This window comes from Scyliorhinus torazame, chromosome 12, assembly GCF_047496885.1.
Source record: "Scyliorhinus torazame isolate Kashiwa2021f chromosome 12, sScyTor2.1, whole genome shotgun sequence".
Taxonomy (NCBI): Eukaryota; Metazoa; Chordata; class Chondrichthyes; order Carcharhiniformes; family Scyliorhinidae; genus Scyliorhinus; species Scyliorhinus torazame.
Genome location: NC_092718.1, coordinates 69,539,027 through 69,553,097, shown reverse-complemented (window position 1 = coordinate 69,553,097; position 14,071 = coordinate 69,539,027). Strand labels below are relative to the sequence as shown.

At 53.5% G+C, this 14,071-nt stretch overlaps 1 protein-coding gene across 1 annotated transcript in view; it reads left to right on the top strand.

Annotated features, from left to right (window-relative positions):
• st14 (ST14 transmembrane serine protease matriptase) overlaps positions 1-14,071 on the top strand; it is a 247,426-nt gene that overhangs the window by 152,707 nt on the left and 80,648 nt on the right. Inside the window, exons 4-6 of the mRNA XM_072468842.1 lie at positions 9,391-9,461; positions 10,000-10,175; positions 11,057-11,092. Of these exons, the coding sequence (XP_072324943.1) occupies positions 9,391-9,461; positions 10,000-10,175; positions 11,057-11,092 (283 nt within the window). The remainder of the gene's footprint in view (positions 1-9,390; positions 9,462-9,999; positions 10,176-11,056; positions 11,093-14,071) is intronic.

Below are 14,071 nucleotides of genomic sequence, written 5' to 3'. Positions count from 1 at the left end.
ACCGTAATAATAATAAACTTTGTTAGTATCACAAGTAGGCTCACATTAACACTGCAATGAAGCTACTGTGAAAAGTCCCTAGTCGCCACATTCCGTCGCCTGTTCGGGTACATTGAGGGAGAATTCGGAATGTTCAATTCACCTAACAGCACGGATTTTGGGAGTTGTGGGAGGAAACCGGACACCCGGAGGAAACCCACGGCGACACGGTGAAAACGTGCAGACTCCGCACAGACAGTGGTCCAAGCGGGAATCGAACCTGGGACCCTGGCGCTGTGAAGCAACAGTGCTAACCACTGTGCGGCCGTGAGAACAAACAAGAAACCTCATAACAAAAAAATAAATACCACCGATCCGCGCCACCTTCCCTGCAATTCTCCTCCGCCCACCCTGCCTCCTCCATTTTAATCACCTTATACCCCCTCTGCTATCTTTAAAACAAAAATGTTTTATTGGGTTTTGTTATACTTGTATAAATACAAATATACACAGAATGAGAGAGGATTTTTTTTTTTGCAAAGGTTGGGGGCGTGCGGGTGGGGGGCACCTGGGTGGTGTCCCTAATGCTATTTACATTTTGGTCAGTTTTTTATCATTATTCTTTTTTTTTAATGTAGAGTGCCAATTATTTTTTTCCAATTAAGGGACAATTTAGTGTGACCAATCCACCTACCCTGGTCGGACAGCCAGTCTGCAGTTTTGGGTGGTGCTGCTGACCGCCAGCCGAGCAGGAATCTATGGCGGGCGATCAGGGAGGCGAAAGGCAAGGGCGTCCGACCTCCTCCCCATGAAGAGATCTGACTGGTCTGATACCCCGAAGATTGCCACTTTTGGGCACGGCTCCACCCTCATCCCCACCACCTTGGACATCACCTCGAAGAAGGCTGTCCAGTACTCAGCAAGTCTGGGGCAAGACCAGAACATGTGGGCATGGTTGGTCGGGCCTCCTTGGCACTGCTCACATCTGTCCTCCACCTCTGGGAAGAACCTACTCATTCAGGTTCTGGTCAAGTGGGCGGCACGGTCGCACAGTGGTTAGCAATGTTGCTTCACAGCGGCAGATTATCATAGATTATCATAGAATTTACAGTGCAGGAGGAGGCCATTCGGCCCATCGAGTCTGCACCGGCTCTTGGAAAGAGCACCCTACCCAAGGTCAACACCTCCACCCTATCCCCATAACCCAGTAACCCCACCCAACACTAAGGGCTATTTTGGACACTAAGGACAATTTAGCATGGCCAATCCACCTAACCTGCACATCTTTGGACTGTGGGAGGAAACCGGAGCACCCGGAGGAAACCCACGCAGACATGGGGAGGATGTGCAGACTCCGCACAGGCAGTGACCCAAGCCGGAATCGAACCTGGGAACCTGGAGCTGTGAAGCAATTGTGCTATCCTGGTACCGGTGCAGTTTGGCTGTTACTACCCTTTGCTGGTCCCCAGCTTTGTGTTTCGGGCGCAGCGACCGGTATGCCCTGTCTATTTCTGGATTGTTGGGGAAAGTCTCCCTTCCCACCAGGTTACCCAGCATCTGGGCCACGCAGTTTGTGGGGTCCCTGTCCTCAATCCCCTCTGGTGGGCCCACGGTCCGCAGGTTTTGTCATCTTAAACGTTTCTCTCGGTTCCTGACTTTTCCCCTCGGGCTGCCCTGTGTTGCGACCAACCTCGCCACCGCTTTCTCCAGGGCCACAATCCGATCTCTCTAGTCCGTTGCGGCTCTCTCCAAGCCTTTGATCGTTGATTCTTGGGCCTCCAGTGTCTTTCCCGCTCTGCTCAGGGTGAGCTGCATCTGTGCCAGGGTTTCGGCCTCTGCGTCTTTCACCGCTGCCTGGATATCCATTTGTGTCTCCTGCTGGTGTTCCCTCGGTGCTTCCAGGAAGAACGCCATCCGGATCCCCCCCAGTGTGGCTGGTCTGCCCGTCTCGCCCCAGCGACTTGTGCTCCGCTGTCCCGTGCGCTGATCAGCTCTCTCAATTGTCAGGCTCCTCCCACTCCTGGTCTCTGTTCGGCCCCTGGGCTGACTTTTTCCGGGCATTCTCCTTCTCTCTTTTTTCCCCCTGTTTTTCCAAGATTGGGGGAAAGAATTGCTGAGTTTTCTGGCCAGTTTTCGATAAGAAGTGACTATTTTGCAGGTCCGCGGGAGGAGAGCCACCTGACGGGCGACTGCTCAGCACATCGTCGTTACCGGAAGCCCTCTGCTGACATCTTAACTGTCCTTGAAGAAGTCGATAAAAGACTTCCACCTCTGACAAAACCCATCCACTGATCCTCTTAAGGCAAAATTTAATTTTCCCAGCCCGTGGAACGGCTTCGGCGACCCCGAGTCCCTCCATTCCAATAAAATCCGTCTCCGGGCAACCAGGGGGCAAAGGCCAAAATGTCGGCCTCTCTCACCCCCTGGACTCCCGGGTCTTCCGACACTCCGAATATCGCCACTTCTGGACTCGGGGCTAACTTCACCTTCAGCACCTCAGACATTAATTACATCTGGGAACCCCTGTAGAACCCCTTCAGCTTTGGACATGCCCAAAACATGGGAACATGGTTCGCAGGCCTCCCCATGCACCTTCCACATCTATCCTCCACTCCCTCAAAGAACCAGCTCATCCTGGCCACCGTCATATGCGCCCTTTGCACTACCTTAAATTAAATAAGATTAAGCCCAGCATAAAAGAACATTAGTAATGGAGAGGGATAGGTGCGTGCAACAGGGCAAGGTTTACAATTGGGGGAAGGGTAAATACGATGTTGTCAGACAAGAATTGAAGTGCATAAGTTGGGAACATAGGCTGTCAGGGAAGGACACAAGTGAAATGTGGAACTTGTTCAAGGAACAGGTACTACGTGTCCTTGATATGTATGTCCCTGTCAGGCAGGGAAGAGATGGTCGAGTGAGGGAACCATGGTTGACAAGAGAGGTTGAATGTCTTGTTAAGAGGAAAAAGGAGACTTATGTAAGGCTGAGGAAACAAGGTGCAGACAGGGCATTGGATGGATACAAGATAGCCAGGAGGGAACTGAAGAAAGGGATTAGGAGAGCTAAGAGAGGGCATGAACAATCTTTGGCGGGTAGGATCAAGGAAAACCCCAAGGCCTTTTACACATATGTGAGAAATATGAGACTGACTAGAGCGAGGGTAGGTCCGATCAAGGACAGTAGTGGGAGATTGTGTATTGAGTCTGAAGAGATAGGAGAGGTCTTGAACGAGTACTTTTCTTCTGTATTTACAAATGAGAGGGGCCATATTGTTGGAGAGGACAGTGTGAAACAGACTGGTAACCTCGAGGAAATACTTGTTAGGAAGGAAGATGTGTTGGGCATTTTGAAAAACTTGAGGATAGACAAATCCCCTAAGCCTGACAGGATATACCCAAGGATTCTATGGGAAGCAAGAGATGAAATTGCAGAGCCGTTGGCAATGATCTTTTCGTCCTCACTGTCAACAGGGGTGGTACCAGGGGATTGGAGAGTGGCGAATGTCGTGCCCCTGTTCAAAAAAGGGAATAGGGATAACCCTGGGAATTACAGGCCAGTTAGTCTTACTTCGGTGGTAGGCAAAGTCATGGAAAGGGTACTGAAGGATAGGATTTCTGAGCATCTGGAAAGACACTGCTTGATTAGGGATAGTCAGCACAGATTTGTGAGGGGTAGGTCTTGCCTTACAAGTCTTATTGAATTCTTTGAGGAGGTGACCAAGCATGTGGATGAAGGTAAAGCAGTGGATGTAGTGTACATGGATTTTAGTAAGGCATTTGATAAGGTTCCCCATGGTAGGCTTATGCAGAAAGTAAGGAGGCATGGGATAGTGGGAAATTTGGCCAGTTGGATAACAAACTGGCTAACCGATAGAAGTCAGAGAGTTGTGGTGGATGGCAAATATTCAGCCTGGATCCCAGTTACCAGTGGCGTACCGCAGGGATCAGTTCTGGGTCCTCTGCTGTTTGTGATTTTCATTAATGACTTGGATGAGGGAGTTGAAGGGTGGGTCAGTAAATTTGCAGACGATACAAAGATTGGTGGAGTTGTGGATAGTGAGGAGGGCTGTTGTCGGCTGCAAAGAGACATAGATAGGATGCAGAGCTGGGCTGAGAAGTGGCAGATGGAGTTTAACCCTGAAAAGTGTGAGGTTGTCCATTTTGGAAGGACAAATATGAATGCGGAATACAGGGTTAACGGTAGAGTTCTTGGCAATGTGGAGGAGCAAAGAGATCTTGGGGTCTATGTTCATACATCTTTGAAAGTTGCCACTCAAGTGGATAGAGCTGTGAAGAAGGCCTATGGTGTGCTAGAGTTCATTAACAGAGGGATTGAATTTAAGAGCTGTGAGGTGCTGATGCAGCTGTACAAAACTTTGGTAAGGCCACATTTGGAGTACTGTGTACAGTTCTGGTCGCCTCATTTTAGGAAGGATGTGGAAGCTTTGGAAAAGGTGCAAAGGAGATTTACCAGGATGTTGCCTGGAATGGAGAGTAGGTCTTACGATGAAAGGTTGAGGGTGCTAGGCCTTTTCTCATTAGAACGGAGAAGGATGAGGGGCGACTTGATAGAGGTTTATAAGATGATCAGGGGAATAGATAGAGTAGACAGTCAGAGACTTTTTCCCCGGGTGGAACAAACCATTACAAGGGGGCATAAATTTAAAGTGAATGGTGGAAGATATAGGGGGGATGTCAGAGGTAGGTTCTTTACCCAGAGAGTAGTGGGGGCATGGAATGCACTGCCTGTGGAAGTAGTTGAGTCGGAAACATTAGGGACCTTCAAGCAGCTATTGGATAGGTACATGGATTATGGTAAAATGATACAGTGTAGATTTATTTGTTCTTAAGGGCAGCACGATAGCATTGTGGATAGCACAATTGCTTCACAGCTCCAGGGTCCTAGGTTCGATTCCGGCTTGGGTCACTGTCTGTGCGGAGTCTGCACATCCTCCCCGTGTCTGCGTGGGTTTCCTCCGGGTGCTCCGGTTTCCTCCCACAGTCCAAAGATGTGCAGGTTAGGTGGATTGGCCATGATAAATTGCCCTTAGTGTCCAAAATTGCCCTTAGTGTTGGGTGGAGGTGTTGACTTTGGGTAGGGTGCTCATTCCAAGAGCTGGTGCAGATTCAATGGGCTGAATGGCCTCCTTCTGCACTGTAAATTCAATGATAATCTATGATTAATCTAGGACAAAGGTTCGGCACAACATCGTGGGCCGAAGGGCCTGTTCTGTGCTGTATTTTTTTATGTTCTAAGAACACAAGAACTAGGAGCAGGAGTAGGCCATCTGGCACCTCGAGCCTGCTCCACCATTCAATGAGATCATAGCTGATCTTTTGTGGACCCAGCTCCACTTTCCGGCCCGAACACCATAACCCTTAATCCCTTTATTCTTCAAAAAACTATTTATCTTTATCTTAAAAACATTTAATGAAGGAGCCTCTACTGCTTCACTGGGCAAGGAATTGCATAGATTCACAACCCTTTGGGTGAAGAAGTTCCTCCGAAACTCAGTCCTAAATCTACTTCCCCTTATCTTGAGGCTATGCCCCCTAGTTCTGCTTTCACCCGCCAGTGGAAACAACCTGCCCGCATCTATCCTATCTATTCCCTTCATAATTTTATATGTTTCTATAAGATCCCCCCTTCACCCTTCTAAATTCCACCGAGTACAGTCCCAGTCTATTCAACCTCTCCTCGTAATCCAACCCCTTCAGCTCTGGGATTAACCTAGTGAACCTCCTCTGCACACCCTCCAGTCCTTTCTCAAGTAAGGAGACCAAAACTGAACACAATACTCCAGGTGTGGCCTCACTAACACCTTACACAATTGCAGTAGAACCTCCCTAGTCTTAAACTCCATCCCTCTAGCAATGAAGGACAAAATTCCATTCGCCTTCTTAATCACCTGTTGCACTTGTAAACCAACTTTCTGTGAGTCATGCACTAGCACACCCAGGTCTCTCTGCACAGCAGCATGTTTTAATATTTTATCATTTAAATAATAATCCCTTTTGCTGTTATTCCTACCAAAATGGATAACCTCACATTTGTCAACATTGTATTCCATCTGCCAGACCCTAGCCCATTCACTTAGCCTATCCAAATCCCTCTGCAGACTTCCAGTATCCTCTGCACTTTTTGCTTTACCACTCATCTTAGTGTCGTCTGCAAACTTGGACACATTGCCCTTGGTCCCCAACTCCAAATCATCTATGTAAATTGTGAACAATTGTGGGCCCAACACTGATCCCTGAGGGACACCACTAGCTACTGATTGCCAACCAGAGAAACACCCGTTAATCCCCACTCTTTGCTTTCCATTAATTAACCAATCCTCTATCCATGCTACTACTTTACCCTTAATGCCATGCATCTTTATCTTATGCAGCAACCTTTTGTGTGGCACCTTGTCAAAGGCTTTCTGGAAATCCAGATATACCACATCCATTGGCTCCCCATTAGCTACCGCACTGGTAATGTCCTCAAAAAATTCCACTAAATTAGTTAGGCATGACCTGCCCTTTATGAACCCATGCTGCGTCTGCCCAATGGGACAATTTCCATCCAGATGCCTCGCTATTTCTTCCTTGATGATCCAAAGATGTGCAGGTTAGGCGGATTGGCCATGATAAATTGCCCTTAGTGTCCAAAATTGCCCTTAGTGTTGGGTGGGGTTACTGGGTTATGGGAATCGGGTGGAGGTGTTGACCTTGGGTAGGGTGCTCTTTCCAAGAGCCGGTGCAGTCTCGATGGGCTGAATGGCCTCCTTGTGCACTGAAAATTCTATGTAAATGTAAATAGATTCCAGCATCTTCCCTACTACCGAAGTTAAGCTCACTGGCCTATAATTACCCGCTTTCTGCCTCCCTCCTTTTTTAAACAGTGGTGTCACGTTTGTTAATTTCCAATCCGTCGGGACCAACCCAGAGTCCAGTGAATTTTGGTAAATTATCACTAGTGCATTTGCAATTTCCCTAGCCATCTCTTTTAGCACTCTGGAATGCATTCCATCAGGGCCAGGAGACTTGTCTACCTTTAGCCCCATTAGCTTGCCCATCACTACCTCCTTAGTGATAAGAATCCTCTCAAGTCCTCATCTGGCATAGCCTCATTTCTATCAGTCACTGGCATGTTATTTGTGTCTTCCACTGTGAAACCGACCCAAAAAAAACCTGTTCAGTTCCTCAGCCATTTCCTCATCTCCCATTATTAAATCTCCCTTCTCATCCTCTAAAGGACCAATATTTACCTTAGCCACTCTTTTTTTGTCTTATATATTTATAGAAACTTTTACTATCTGTTTTTATATTCTGACCAAGTTTACTCTCATAATCTATCTTGCTCTTCTTTCTAGCTTTTTTAGTAGCTTTCTGTTGCCCCCTAAAGATTTCCCAGTCCTCTAGTCTCCCACTAATTTTTGCCACTTTGTATGCTTTTTCCTTTGATTTGATACTCTCCCTTATTTCCTTAGATATCCACGGTCGATTTTCCCTCTTTCTACCGTCCTTCCTTTTTGTTGGTATAAACCTTTGCTGAGCACTGTGAAAAATCGCTTGGAAGGTTCTCCACTGTTCCTCAACTGTTTCACCATAAAGTCTTTGCTCCCAGTCTACCTTAGCTAGTTCTTCTCTCATCCCATTGTGATCTCCTTTGTTTAAGCACAAAACACTAGTGTTTGATTTTTACCTTCTCACCCTCCATCTGTGTTTTAAATTCCACCATATTGTGATCGCTCCTTCCGAGAGGATCCCTAACTATGAGATCATGAATCAATCCTGTCTCATTACACTGGACCAGATCTAGGACCGCTTGTTCCCTCGTAGGTTCCATTACCAGGAAACTATCACGGATACATTCTATAAACTCCTCCTCAAGGCTGCCTTGACCGACCTGGTTAAACCAATTGACATGAGGAAGATGCGTTCACCCTCCTCAAAGCCTCCTCCCACAACCCAGCCTCCATTTCCCCCCCAATTCCTCCTCCCACTTCCGTTTAACTTCTCCTATCGAGGCTCCCTCCCAGTCCATTAACTCCTTATAAATCTCGATACATTACCCTCACACACCCCTGCTTTCGATACCACCTTGTCCTGTAACCCTGGGGGGCAGCAGGTCGGGCAAGGATGGCACCTGCTTCCTCACTTAATCGCGTTCCTGTAAGTACCGGAACCCATTCCCACTGGGCAACTCGTACTCCTCTTTCAATTCCCCTAAACTCGAAAAGCTGCCCCCCACAAACAGGTCGCTAAACTGTTCGATCCCTACCCGCCGTAACCCACGGAACCTTGCGTCCAAGCCCCCTGGTGGAAATCTATGATTCCTGCAGATCGGTGCCCACACCGAGGCACCCTCCAACCTCAGATGCTGCCGCCACTGACCCCACAGCCCTAGGGCCGCGTCTACCACAGGGTTCATGGAGTACTTGGCAGGCAAGAATGGCAGAGGCTTCGTCAACAATGTCCCTAAACGTGTGCTCTTACAAGAGGCTGCCTCCATCAACTCCCACGCCGACCCCTCCCCCACCACCCACTTCCTAACTATGGCTATATTCGCTGCCCAGTAATAACTCATTATATTTGGCAGTGCCAGCCCAGGTCCGCCCTCTGATGTCCACTGTCACCAACCCCCTCCCCGTGACACCAAAACAGCCTCACCCTTGTCAGCAGTCCCCCCTCCAACCCCTCTGAACAAAACAATTCCATCCCCCCTCTAACACACTAACCACCTGCAACACTGTGTAATTGACTGTAACGCTGTACATCAGTGTTCAATGGACTGTAACACTGTGTATCTGTGTGTAATGGACTGTTACACTTTGTATCAGTCTGCAATGGATCATTACACTTTGTATCAGTGTGTAACGGACTGTATCACTGTGTAATAGACTGTAAAGCTGTGTATAAGTGTGCAATGGACTGTTACAATGTGTATCAGTCTGTAATGGACTGTATCAGTGTGTAATGGACTGTATCAATGTGTAATGGACTATTACTCTTTATATCAGTGTGTAATGGACTGGAACACTGTGTAACAGTGTGTAATGGACTGGAACACTGTGTAACAGTGTGTAATGGACTGGAACACTGTGTAACAGTGTGTAATGGACTGGAACACTGTGTAACAGTGTGTAATGGACTGGAACACTGTGTAACAGTGTGTAATGGACTGGAACACTGTGTAACAGTGTGTAATGGACTGGAACACTAGCAGTGTGTAATGGACTGGAACACTGTATTTGTGTGTTATGAACTGGAACACTCTGTGTAATGACTACAATGCTGCGTATCTGTGTGTAATAGATGAAACATTGTGTGTCTGTGTAATAGACTTTCACGCTGTGTATCAGTGTATAATGGACTGGAACATGTTCTGCACGACTGAATGCTTTTATCTTCTTTATTGCAGATTAACACTTCCTGCAAGAATTTAGATGAACTCTCTTCGTACTTTGTGAATTCCCGTGTCTTTGATTACAGGTAGGGAGGGTGTTGTTGTGTGGTAAATCAGGCAGGTGCTCCCTATTTCTTTGGTCAGATGCTGTCACAACAAATCTACCCAGACCGCATCAAATGAAGGCTGAAATTCCCAGAACCAATACCGAGGGAGCCTTCCACATCCGGAGGGTCAGAACGTTGGGAGTGCTGCACTGTCAGAGATGCAGTGTGGTTGCTGTGACATTCAACCGAAGCCCTTGTCAGGATGGTGTAAAAATTCCTTGGAAACTATTTACAAGAAGGGGTGGGAGTTCTCCCCCGTGCCCAAGGGCCCCAAATTTCTCCCTCAAACAACAAAACTGAAAAGACATACGGTTTGGGTCATTATCACGTTACGGTCTGTGGGATCTTGCTCTGCACAGATTGGCTGCTGCTTTTCCCACATTACAACAGTGACGTCTCGTCAAACAAAAGTCCTTCACTGGCTGCGAGTGGCTGTGGGACATCCCCAGCGGGAGGGTGAGAGGCGCGGGGGAAATGGGTTTCTGTTCCCTGATGTGTGTCTGTCTCTCTCTCTCAGTGCTGGCTCTGGCCTAATGGCTTATTACATGGCACAATTCGAGATACCCATGGAACACAAGGATATCCTGCACAAGTTCAGTGAGGATGCTCTGAAGGGGGCCCTGCGTCGCACCGTCGAGGTTCGGAGATCATTCGAGGACAAAAAACTCACCATTACCCAAATGACATCATCGCGTAGGTATCACAATTTAATCACCACACACACTGACTCTCATTGGGGTACGGGTTCCACACACACTGACTCTCTCTGGGGTACGGGTTCCACACACACTGACTCTCTCTGGGGTACGGGTTCCACACACACTGACTCTCACTGGGGTACGGGTTCCACACACACTGACTCTCACTGGGGTACGGGTTCCACACACACTGACTCTCACTGGGGTACGGGTTCCACACACACTGACTCCTACTGGGGTACGGGTTCCACACACACTGACTCTCACTGGGGTACGGGTTCCACACACACTGACTCTCACTGGGGTACGGGTTCCACACACACTGACTCTCACTGGGGTACGGGTTCCACACACACTGACTCTCACTGGGGTACGAGAGCCACACCCACTGACTCTCACTGGGGTACGGGTTCCACACACACTGACTCTCACTGGGATACGGGTTCCACACACACTGTCTCTCACTGGGGTACGGGTTCGATACACACTGACTCTCACTGGGGTACGGGTTCCACACACACTGACTCTCACTGGGGTACGGGTTCCACACACACTGACTCTCACTGGGGTACAGGTTCCACACACACTGACTCTCACTGGGGTACGGGTTCCACAGACACTGACTCTCACTGGGGTACGGGTTCCACACACACTGACTCTCACTGGGGTACAGGTTCCACACACACTGACTCTCACTGGGGTACAGGTTCCACACACACTGACTCTCACTGGGGTACGGGTCCCACACACACTGACTCTCACTGGGGTACGGGTTCCACACACAGACTCTCACTGGGGTACGGGTTCCACACACACTGACTCTCACTGGGGTACGGGTTCGATACACACTGACTCTCTGTTGATTTTCTTGCACAGTTACTAATCCGGACCTGGTCATGATTCCTGAAGACAGTAAGTACCCGCCTGTTTTCCCCATCTCACCCCCGTCTCCCCCCCCACTACCCCCTCTCCCACCGTCTCTTCCCCCACCCCCTCCCACACTCCCCCCCTCTCCCACCGTCTCTTTACCCCCCCTCCCCGTCACCCCCCCACTCTTCTACCCTGGCCCCCCTCCCCCCGCATCTCTCCACCAGTCCAGCATCTCTCCACCCCCCCTCACCATCTCTTTCCCCCCCCCACTCACCATCTCTTCCCCCCCCCCCCCCACGTCCCAGCGTCCCTCCACCCCCGCGCCCCTGGCGTCTCTCCCCCCCCTCATCCCCCCCCCCCGCCCCCCAGTGTCTCCCCCACCCCCCCAGCATCTCCCCACCCCCCCAGCATCTCCAGCCCACCACCCCAAGCATTTCCACCCCACACCCCCAACATCTCCACCCCCCCCAACATCTCCACCCCCCCCCCCCCCAAGCATCTCCAACCCCCCCCGGCATCTCTCCCCACTCCCCCACCCCGGCGTCTCTCCCCCCCCCCCCCCAGTGTCTCTTCTCCCCCCCAGTGTCTCTTCCCCCCCCCCCCAGTGTCTCTTCCCCCCCCCCAGTGTCTCTTCCCCCCCCCCAGTGTCTCTTCCCCCCCCCCAGTGTCTCTTCCCCCCCCCCAGTGTGTCTCCCCCCCCCCAGTGTCTCTCCCCCCCCCCAGTGTCTCTTCCCCCCCAGTGTCTCTTCCCCCCCAGTCTCTCTTCCCCCCCCCAGTGTCTCTCCCCCCCCCAGTGTCTCTCTCCCCCCCCCCCCAGTGTCTCTCCCCCCCCCCAGTGTCTCTCCCCCCCCCCAGTGTCTCTCCCCCCCCCCAGTTTCTCTCCCCCCCCCAGTGGCTCTTCCCCCCCCCCAGTGTCTCTTCCCCCCCCCAGTGTCTCTTCCCCCCCCCCAGTGTCTCTCTCCCCCCCCCAGTGTCTCTCTCCCCCCCCAGTGTCTCTCTCCCCCCCCAGTGTCTCTCCCCCCCCCCCCAGTGTCTCTCCCCCCCCCAGTGTCTCTTCCCCCCCCCAGTGTCTCTTCCCCCCCCCAGTGTCTCTTCCCCCCCCCAGTGTCTCTTCCCCCCCCCAGTGTCTCTTCCCCCCCAGTGTCTCTTCCCCCCAGTGTCTCTTCCCCCCCAGTGTCTCCCCCCCCCCCCAGTGTCTCTCCCCCCCCCAGTGTCTCTCCCCCCCCCCCCCAGTGTCTCTCCCCCCCCCAGTGTCTCTCCCCCCCCCCAGTGTCTCTCCCCCCCCAGTGTCTCTCCCCCCCCCAGTGTCTCTCCCCCCCCCAGTGTCTCTTCCCCCCCCCCGTGTCTCTTCCCCCCCCCCCGTGTCTCTCCCCCCCCAGTGTCTCTCTCCCCCCCCCCAGTGTCTCTCCCCCCCCCCCAGTGTCTCTCCCCCCCCCCCAGTGTCTCTCCCCCCCCAGTGTCTCTCCCCCCCCAGTGTCTCTCCCCCCCCAGTGTCTCTCCCCCCCCAGTGTCTCTCCCCCCCCAGTGTCTCTCCCCCCCCAGTGTCTCTCCCCCCCCAGTGTCTCTCCCCCCCCCAGTGTCTCTCCCCCCCCCAGTGTCTCTCCCCCCCCAGTGTCTCTCCCCCCCCCCAGTGTCTCTCCCCCCCCCCCCCAGTGTCTCTCCCCCCCCCCCAGTGTCTCTTCCCCCCCCCCCAGTGTCTCTCCCCCCCAGTGTCTCTCCCCCCCAGTGTCTCTCCCCCCCAGTGTCTCTCCCCCCCAGTGTCTCTCCCCCCCCAGTGTCTCTCCCCCCCCAGTGTCTCTCCCCCCCAGTGTCTCTCCCCCCCCAGTGTCTCTCCCCCCCCAGTGTCTCTCCCTCCCCAGTGTCTCTCCCTACCCAGTGTCTCTCCCTCCCCCAGTGTCTCTCCCTCCCCCAGTGTCTCTTCCCCCCCCAGTGTCTCTTCCCCCCCCAGTGTCTCTTCCCCCCCATTGTCTCTCCCCCCCCCAGTGTCTCTCCCCCCCCCCCAGCGTCTCTCCCCCCCCCAGTGTCTCTCCCCCCCCCAGTGTCTCTCCCCCCCCCAGTGTCTCTCCCCCCCCAGTGTCTCTCTCCCCCCCCCAGTGTCTCTCTCCCCCCCAGCGTCTCCCCCCCCCAGCGTCTTCCCCCCCCCCGCACCGTCTCCCCCCCCCCCACCGTCTCCCCCCCCCCCACCGTCTCCCCCCCCCCACCGTCTCCCCCCCCCACCGTCTCCCCCCCCCCCCACCGTCTCCCCCCCCACCGTCTCCCCCCCCACCGTCTCCCCCCCCCACCGTCTCCCCCCCCCCCCCACCGTCTCCCCCCCCCCCACCGTCTCCCCCCCCCCACCGTCTCCCCCCCCCACCGTCTCCCCCCCCCACCGTCTCCCCCCCCCACCGTCTCCCCCCCCCACCGTCTCCCCCCCCACCGTCTCCCCCCCCCCACCGTCTCCCCCCCCCACCGTCTCCCCCCCCCACCGTCTCCCCCCCCCCACCGTCTCCCCCCCACCGTCTCCCCCCCACCGTCTGCCCCCCACCGTCTCCCCCCCACCGTCTCCCCCCCCACCGTCTCCCCCCCCCACCGTCTTTCCCCCCCCCACCGTCTTTCCCCCCCCCACCGTCTTTCCCCCCCCCACCGTCTCCCCCCCCAGTGTCTCTCCCCCCCCCAGTGTCTCTCCCCCCCCAGTGTCTCTCCCCCCCCCAGTGTCTCTCCCCCCCCAGTGTCTCTCCCCCCCCCAGTGTCTCTCTCCCCCCCAGTGTCTCTCCCCCCCCCCAGTGTCTCTCCCCCCCAGTGTCTCTCCCCCCCCCAGTGCCTCTCCCCCCCCCCCCAGTGTCTCTTCCCCCCCCCCAGTGTCTCTCCCCCCCCCAGTGTCTCTCCCCCCCCAGTGTCTCTCCCCCCCCCAGTGTCTCTCCCCCCCCAGTGTCTCTCCCCCCCCAGTGTCTCTCCCCCCCCCCAGTGTCTCTACCCCCCCCAGTGTCTCTCCCCCCCCCCAGTGTCTCCCCCCCCAGTGTTTCTCCCCCCCAGTGTTTCTCC